Source organism: Uranotaenia lowii, chromosome 3, assembly GCF_029784155.1.
Source record: "Uranotaenia lowii strain MFRU-FL chromosome 3, ASM2978415v1, whole genome shotgun sequence".
NCBI classification, from domain to species: Eukaryota; Metazoa; Arthropoda; class Insecta; order Diptera; family Culicidae; genus Uranotaenia; species Uranotaenia lowii.
The window spans coordinates 302,307,521-302,317,363 of NC_073693.1; the positions used below are offsets into that span (position 1 = coordinate 302,307,521).

The 9,843-nt window shown below is 32.8% G+C and overlaps 1 protein-coding gene across 1 annotated transcript in view; it reads left to right on the plus strand.

Moving 5' to 3' along the window:
• Window positions 1-8,460, plus strand: part of LOC129753666 (uncharacterized) — a 61,357-nt gene extending 52,897 nt beyond the window's left edge. Inside the window, exon 4 of the mRNA XM_055749509.1 lies at window positions 8,314-8,460. Coding sequence (XP_055605484.1) covers window positions 8,314-8,460 — 147 coding nt within the window. The remainder of the gene's footprint in view (window positions 1-8,313) is intronic.
• Window positions 8,461-9,843: the final 1,383 nt, after the last annotated feature.

Below are 9,843 nucleotides of genomic sequence, written 5' to 3' on the forward strand. Positions count from 1 at the left end.
TTTAAAAGCAAACGATCCTTTTGGATTAGAATTCAGTTTTTATACTTCTGCTGAGTCAAATGTCTTAAAATCCCTTTCGCACTTAAGACTCTATGCAAGTCACTACAGCAGTTTGATCTTGTTTAAATTTCACATATTACTTTCTCTTGATAAAATAATTATTATAAGCCTGGTGTGTTTTATATAACGTTTTATTTATATTTTAGGTCCAATTTTAGTAAACCTCCTGTACACTGTGATTCTTCTTATTTTTTCAAAGTGCAAACATGACTTTTTAGGTTAAATAATCCTAGTTTCGACAGTTTCAATCCACTATATTATTATAATAATCTCTTAAATTATTTGTTTTAAATTGAATTTTAAAGTTTTTAGGAATTTTATAAGAATGGATGAATCTATTCTAAAACTGTGATAAATTTGAAACTATTCAAAAAAGAAATGTATGAAGAAATGTAAAAGTGAATTGCAAATGATCGATAGCAAACCAGCCCAAAAACCGTTAGATGCATAATGTTTTGTGCTTTCCATACTTATATTAGTTATTTTTCTGAACACTGCAGTTCTTTTTTACTATTATTTGATCATTAATGAAGCATTAATGTAACAGTAAGAAAATCATTATTTCTACAATTTTATATCAGTTATTGTAGAAATCTCTAGAAATCATTCGTTGGAATTAATCATAGAAATCCATAAAAACAGAAAAATTTAAGATGCAAAAATCTGGTTTAAAACCATCTATGAAACTGAAACTTCTTTTGAAAAAATAGTTTTTCATCTCTTATTCAATAATTCAAAAATATCAACAGTATTTAAATTCTTACGCAAAAATGAAGTTCAGATGATTGATAGAAATTTTATTCACCTTCAATATGAGAAAGAGTGATTTGGAAATTGATGTTATGAAGCCGAAGAGGCACGAAATTCAGTGAAATTACTTTTACTTTTAACTGAAATTTATTTTTAATTCTACAATTAAATAGTATTTCGAGTTCAATGATTTAAGGTTGATATGAGTAGTCAAACAAGCTAAGCTAAGCTAACTGAAATTTATTTTTAATTCTATTTAAAACTGTTAAATTTGTTCAAACTTAATCTGAGGTAAAAGAAAATAAATAATACCATAAACAAGTGGTATCATCATTTTTTTTTAATTGCGTATTTATCAGCATACAATTACTGTGGAAAATTAATGGAATAAGTATGAAAAAATAAGATCTTTTTTAATAATACTTCATTGGAAACCAACCAAAGGATGTTAGACTGTTGTTATTCATGTATCTTTGAATCGCATTAAACCAAAATTCGTTTTCCAAGATAGGGTAAGTGAGCCCTATTTTGGCATGGTCCTTTTCTTGGCATGCCAACATGACTTTTCATGTTTTTCAGGTCCAAATTGAGCTTAAAAATTTTTGAATATATTTTCATTGCGAAGAGAATAATTCGTTTCAAATCTGTGCATACCGAATTTTTTCATTGTTTGTACTTTAATAAAGAAGTTAATTTTTTTCGATCTGCATCCGAGGAAATTATGTTGGAAATTACCGTATGAAAATCAGATGAACTCACCTTTCTAGTGCAACTGTTGAATTCAAATGCGATTTCAAACGCGGACATTCATTTGAAAAATTTGCAATAAATACTCATGCTTACAGTTAAACTCGGCAAAAAATCATAAAATACTAGAGAGACTAAAGAGTGAATATTTATTTAGGTTTTTAATAAAAATTTAAAACTAATTTTGTTCCTTTTCTTGGCATGCAACTTCAATCGAAATACACCACCAGTGTTGGAAGCTGGAAAAATAACTGTTCATTAAAGAGGTATTTTTGGGCTGATGTTTTTCCCAAAACTTCATTTAAAACTACGCACAAATGTTTTCATACTAATTGGGTTTTATGATAAGACCGTTGCTATCAACTTAAGCTTCGAAAAAAGTTGGAGAACATAAGTGTTTCGACTAACTAAAAATCACATCCAAGCATTGAAAATGCAAAAATCGCTATTTGGGAACCATGAATCGAAGGTACATTGGTGTGCGTGCGAACAGCATTTGCATTGCAGTCTGCCGAGCAAAAACCACGTGGTCTCCTTCAGAACACAGTGGTTCGAAATATTAAAAAAAAACTAAATTAAATTAAGCATCTCACAAGACTTAAGATGTTTTTCTTATCTAAAAATTGTTACATCGATGGCAATTTATGACTTCAGTTTATAAGATACATAATTAATTGAGTTTTGGAATCGTTTTCTATTGCTGGGTAACCACCTACTCAGATTTAATTTTTTGGATTTTTGTTCTAATTTTTTTCATGGAAACAGAAGTTGGAAGTTCAGGAAAATATCGTTTGCTTTCCAATTATTCCTTAAAATATTTGATGTGAGACGAATTAAAAAAAAATGTTTTAGCAATGTTACATTCTTACATATATTTGGCGTATCAAACCACTGCGCAACGCCCCGGGCATTCGAAATGGCTCTTGCTAGAAGCTCATAATCTCAGCTAACAAATTCAAAAGGGCAAAATTTTAAAATACCATTCAAGGATTTTTTCAATTTCTTACTTTATGAAGCCAAACTCCACAATATGAAGACAGTTGTTTGGTAGGGAAAATAAACCTTTGTGTCGCAATCGCATTGCGGAATTTCTGGACTTCCGACTTTTTGAAATGAAAGCTTATTTTGTGCTTCCCTTTCAACCAAATTTCTTCAATGTTTTCAAAACCCTTTTTGTTGTATGAGTGAAGCCCGGTGTTCCATCGGCGCATAGAACTTTACGCTCAGCTGACGTCATTCTGTCAGTGGCCTTATATTCAGAATAGCCAACGATTATGTTAACTGTCAATTGAGCATTTTTGGTAAAGATCTATTGCACTTTGCTGGTGGACAAGAATCGGATCATAGAAACGGCAAACAATTAGTACGGCGGCCAAGTAATTGGAGCACCGCAGCGAGTACTTTGCATGCATTTTACTCGCATTAATGAAAGTTCCATAGAGAAAACATATTTTTGTTGAACTCTAAGCAGGTTAGCAAGTAAATTCTTCAAAGGATGTTATATGGTGCACTCAACAGGAAGGTAGGAATGTCGAAAAAAATGGTAAACCATGCCTTAGGTGCCAAGGTCGGGTATATTTACCCTATACACATATGAATATAAATTAGATTTTTATTTGGATAACATCAATTATATCAAGGATATTCCAAATTATAAATTTTAAATAAAATTTCATATAAAATAAGTTTTTCATTCCAAATTACTTATCTTAAACTTGGCAATGAAATTTTTTTGTTTTAAAATGACAAAAACTCAATTAAAAATGAAAAATTTAAATTTTTAAAGTAAAACATTGCTATTTCATTGCACTGGTATAATTTTCAGATTGATAATTTATAAACATTGACTATAAATCTTCAAAAAAAAAACAAATCGTATGGGGACTCACCGATCAAATATTTTAATTTTGCCTGGAAATTACTCAGAATAGGCTAAGTTTTCAAATTCTGAAAAAGAGTTACTTTTTTTTTAAATCATCTTCTGTTATCTTATTTTAATCGCCGCCGGGATATATTCTTATTTAATTTTTGGCATTTCGGCGAGTTGTGAAAATTCAAGGTAGAATATTTAGAAAGAACATGAAAGTATTATAGGTGGAAAGATCAAAGCTAGAGCGCTTTGGGTAGAAGAAATTGAATAGTTGGTGAAAATGTGAGCAGGGCTTTTGTTGTGTGAACAGCTTTTGAACTACTTGCGTGATTCTTTGCCGCGCGCCGTTTCAATGTTGATAGGAAGCGATGAAAAAATATTCTACCTTGAATTTTCACAACTCGCCGAAATGCCAAAAATTAAATAAGAATATATCCCGGCGGCGATTAAAATAAGATAACAGAATCACTTGGCTAAAGAAGGGGGGAAATGGGATAACAAAAATTACAACACAATTCACCACGATGCATTTGGCAAAAAAGTAAGGCATCGGATGGATAATATGCGAAAACAAAAAGTAGCAACCATCCGATGTACCTGAAAAAGTAGCACGCATCGATAGAATTGGCTTAGCAATAGAACAGCACATGTGAGCGCTGCTTGGGTGATTTTTTGCCCGGTCGGACACAATCTCACATGTGTTTGACCCGTCCGTGTTTCAATGTGGGTAGGAATGCGATGGGTTTCTTCATCGCTTCCTATCAACATTGAAACGGCGCGCGGCAAAGAATCACGCAAGTAGTTCAAAAGCTGTTCACACAACAAAAGCCCTGCTCACATTTTCACCAACTATTCAATTTCTTCTACCCAAAGCGCTCTAGCTTTGATCTTTCCACCTATAATACTTTCATGTTCTTTCTAAATATTCTACCTTGAATTTTCACAACTCGCCGAAATGCCAAAAATTAAATAAGAAATCATCTTCTAGAAACTCACCGTGTTTATAGCAGAAACTAGCAGACCCGGTAAAACTTCGTTTTACCATGTTGAACTTGTCGTCCATTTTCCGTTTTCCGCTAATCAACTACGAAAAAGCAATAAATGTTGAGTAGCCAATCGACTTGCTTTTGCGAACGCGTCCTTACTTTAACTTTAATTCAAACTAAATTTTACAAGTCTTTACTAAAATTATCAAAAAAATTATCCTCTTTATTTTTTTATAGTTCGAATTTTTTGTTTATCACTGCGATAGATTTTAAATAAATTCATCGAATTTTCTTGGTGAGTTTACGAATGATTTAATTATTTTTGGATAGTTACGGATTTTTTTTTTAACATTTTGTCACCAAGTTTCTGATTTAGTCTTAATTTGCTCGAAATAAATTTAAGTTTTATATAAATTTTTTGTTATTTTTGTGCATTGGAAACCCTGACGTATAAAACTGCATGGGTTCACTCTAGAGCTCGAAATTAAGGCAAGTGTTCATCCAACAGATTTTTTTGGAAACCTTTTTATTGGAGTCTAGAATGTCTCGCTTTTTTGCTTATTTTAAACAATGGACCACACTTATTAAATGTTTTTACTGTAAAATCTCTATACCTACACAGTTGCATTCATTTGAACAGGTGATTCTTACAACAATTTAAAAATCGTATCTATCGGAAATTTTCAATGAGAAAGCTTTTTCAACTACTTGCAGGTTACAAAATATAGAACACATTTAATCTGAAGTATCTTTACATATGAATTGCCTTCAAATCATCTCAATTTGTTAAAATTTGTTGATTTTCTAGATGTTTTCGAAGCTACTTTTTATGTCCTGAAGGGCAATTTATCATTTTTTGTAATGATTCCGTTTTGATGGACATCAGTTTTAAATTTTACGTTATTTTTTCCTATTTTGGGTTGAACCCCTCCCATCGAAATGAAGAGCAATAGGGGGGTTCAGTTAAAAAAATTATCATTTCAAGTCTCATCTAGATTTTGTATAATATTTGGTAAACATTGCTCTAGAGCTGCTGTGGTTTTGAAGAATTTACATTTGTTTTGTCAAGAAATCTCTCGTTTTAGATAAGAGGGTCATCAAACCCAGTAAATCGCGTCGCAATATCATTTTGTCAAAAGTTACTTGAATGAAGAATTTCATAAAAAATGTTAAAAATTCCAATATATGTGAGATAAGGGCATAATGGTCACCTTAAGGAAGACTCTAATTTTGCCTTAGAAAACAGTTATAATATGTGACTTACATCGTTGTTTCGTTTTCAGCAGCTGAGCATTTTTTTGCGGTGGAATCTAGCAGCAAATTTCACTCGATAAAGTCAACTGAATAATAGAGCTACAGCTTGACTTGTTTCGTCTGACGATTTGGCCTATTGGTATTTTTTAACAAAATTTTCTTCACCTAGATTTTAGGGTGGCAGGATTTGATCTCTGAACCTCTGGCTTATAAGCCAAAGACGTTCGCCATTAGGCTAAACGACCACCCCAGTTATCACAGCCAAGTTAAGAGAGATTAGAGCAAGGTTACTGGTGTTGGGAAAAAATGGTAGAAATTTTGACACTTACGGCACATTTTGAAAATTTTGCCATGCATGCAAAACCATGCAAAAACATTTTCAAGATCTGTGGCCTTCTAATTTTTTTACAACACGTGTTGTATTTTCGCATGCTGTGATGTAAAAATAGCAATATTTCTATCACATACGGCTGAAATAGAAACAGTGTTTAAAAAAAATACAACGCCCCAAGATCTTGAAAACATCTTTGCATGGTAAAATTTTCAAAATGTCAAAATTCTACCACTTTTTCCCAACACCAGTGAACTTGCTCTTACATTTGTTATTAGATATTTTCGCCAACGTCAGCAAGCCTTGATTTCAAGCTCTGGCGCCTTTCATCCCTGAGCAGCTCGGTGAAAAATATTGATAGGAAATTAGATGTCATGACTTTTATTGGAATGAAATTTAAAAAAAAAACAAATCTTTATTTGCGGACAATTGATTTGATAATAACCTATTATCATGTCTATTGAATAATCTAAAAATAATTTCCTTCAGCAGAACTGGAAATTCATTCTACATAAATGAAAAATATATTTAGACAAACCGTTTCGATTTCTTTTCAACGTGACACAGAATGAAGAAAAGTAAAAAGCGGGACACAAAACGATTGGCAGTTAACAATCTCCCGTGATACAGGACGATTGTTCGAGTACCTGTGCCCTCGTAGAAATTTTGTCCCAGATTCCAGGAAAAAATAAACGTCCCGTGATTAGAATTTCGTTTAAATTAAGATCTTTCCTTATTATTCGAGAAGTCACTATCCCGAGTCAGATAATTACAATCCTAGTCTGTAGAGCCTACTTTAGTCCTAGAATATCGAAAATTTTAAATACAGTCTAGCCTGTCTAAGTGAGAGTCCAAGGGACAGAACCTTTTTCTCGCTTAAAGAGGTTTCTCACTTATCCATGTTTTGTTAGGAAGATAATCAAAATAGAACACATTTGAGCATGATGGATTTTCTGAAAGAAACAAAACTCCCGCCAATTAATAAGGAAAATATGGCTTCATAAAAACCATCTAAAGAATTCAAAGTTAGGAAACTAACCTTATTATGTTGAATTTTGAAATATTCACACCTGAAGATTTCATTTCAGGTTATTTAATTCAGGATGAGGGGGTTCAGTTTACAGAGACGCTCAGTTGAAATTGAGTCAAAAATTTCAATTTGTTGTCTTCTTGTCTAATGCTCTTAATGTTCATAATGTTCCTTAAGGGAGGGTTTAACTTGTCTTAGAATTCCAGACAATAAGAAGTTCACTTTTCGGTTTCTGATTGCCTATTTGATTTTATGACAAACCCTAGAAACTGAAAATTTAGACTCAAATGGTTTTCTGGGTTTCAATTTCCACATATTGAGAAAAAAATTCGAAATTTAATCATTTTAACTTTAGAATTTCCATTCTGCTCTCGATCCGAAGTTCTGCCTGATATTATCTTGACAGTTCCATAAATTTAGCAAAATTATAAAATACATACACCTTCCTTACGAATTTAAGCTTTTCAGACTGAACGACGAGAACAATTTAAGATGGACAGTTAACAACACCAGCAGTAGTGAAATGGGAATCGAACTCATGTCTCCAAAGAACCTGCGGTTGCGATTACCATCTCACAACCTTATCACTAGGCCACAGAGACTTAAAATTAAATAGAAATTCCGGATCAGACACTACATTTCTAGATCAATGTTTACATTTTAACACAGAATTAAAAAAAACATTTTTTTACATTACATAATTTACAACCAGATATGTTGATGTCAAGAAGGTGACCGCCTCAAGTCAAAATCCTCAGTTGAATTTTGTAACTTTTACAATCTAATCAGTCTAGAATTCAAGCTTAGAATTAAGAATTCAGAACTTGAGGTGAAAAACATGAAGCTGGAAAAAGGTAAGAACAAGGATCTCCCCTCTAGAGACACATTATCGAAAACCAAATCTGAACATTTAATTGCTTTGCGTTTAGAAAATAATTGTAAGCGCTATTGATTTTAGAAAATCTGTAAATTTGGTGAGAAATTTTTCAGGAATTTCAAACGTTTATGTAAACTTGCATTTTTCTATCAAAAGTCCCTGAGAATGAAAAAAAAAAACCTCTACGTAAGGGTTTTACAAACCGTTGTTTCGTTTCAATCTATCGTGAAAGAGAAAATGAAAGTGATTTTTTTTTTTATTTTCTTCTGACTTTAAAAATCACTTCGCTTTAGTTGAATCATTTTTTTTCCTCCATCCATTGCAATCTAATTGGAAGAACAAACCCATTTTTAACGAGACCCGCCTCAACTCATCAACCCACGCTTTTTTCCCATCTTCTCGTTGCAGGCTCTGTACCATAAGCTGAACTATGCGATCCCCGGCTCCACGGCACTGAAGGTGGCCACCTATGCTGCGGCACCAGCTCATTATGAGTATGCTGCTGCTCCGACGGCCACAGTTACTAAGGTATGCCTATGTTGTCCTACCAACTAACTAGTCCAACATGTGAAGCAGGAAATTGTGAATGATGGGAGTGGTGGTTTTTAAGGGGAGGGGCGGAAGTATTCGTTCGTGTGTGGCTTCCAACTAACGTGCTGGGTGTATAAGCTCAGCAGCAACCAGCAGCCAGCAACGGGGAGTGTATTAATTCATAACAAATTTCAATTATGTTTCATTACCGCTTCATCCACTTGAATCCGGTGGGAAATTAAAGAGCTTTTTTCCCCATTCTGTGCGTCGTCGTTTGTATGTTTATTAGTATCATACTTTGAAATAAATCGTTTACAATAACAAACACATGCCAGGTTATTCAATAGGTGTAATTAACTCTATAATAATTTTGTTCCAGGAACAATTAAGCGTGGTTGCTGGCTGGCTAGCTTTACGATAAAGCCAGGAAAAAAGTTAACCAAACACTTATTATATTGCTAAAAGCATCAATTTACCTGTGCACGAAATCTTTAATTCAGTAATTTAATTTAATTAAAATACGTTATTACTATCTGTAAAGTTTGCTTATGCCAAATGAAGAGTTATGAAAAATGTTTTGTCCATCTTTTCTAATGCGATAGAGACAAACATAAATCCTATATTAGAAATTTTGCAGAAATGTTCAAGATGCAGGTTTTAGGAACTATTCGATCATACACAACTCTCTTTTTTATTTCCTCATCTGAAATCGCTTTAAAATAACCGAATTATTTATGAAATGTCAGATTTGGGTCAACTCATCAACTTTGCACGTTATCTAGTCTGTTTGAGTTTGATGGCTCACGTTTCCCCATAGGTTTTCAAAATAAAAAAAAAATTTAAGCAGTCAGAACTCGGGAAATTAATGTTTAAAAAAAATAAAAAATAAACTTAATGATACCTAAAAAATGTAGAAAACCTTTCTTATGATCTTTGAATCATCTTGATCTATAATGTACGAATGCAACATGATGTACAATTTTTTTCTCAATTTTTATCGTCATAGAACTTTTGATTTTTCACTTAAATCGATTTGAAACATATTGTCACTTGAATTTGTTGGCTCGGGGCGAACAGAGCACTATTAATCGGGGCACGATGAGCGTTTTCTGCCGTATAATCTAGCAGCGAATTGAACTTCATGTCGTCAACTGAGTTATAGAGCTTCAGCTTGTGGCCTATTGGTAAGGTGTCGGAGAGGTAATCAAAAGGCTTTTCTGTTTTAGGTGATTTTTTTCTATTTACAATTCATGACTGATTTTTTTTAATTGTTACATTATACGTTAGTAGCATCATCCGCCAAACAAAGCAGAACATAATGTATGAGCAAGTGTGAATTGTTTGTATTCCACAAACAGACTTGGATTATTTTGTTATTGCTTTGTTTGATAAATCTACAGCTCACCT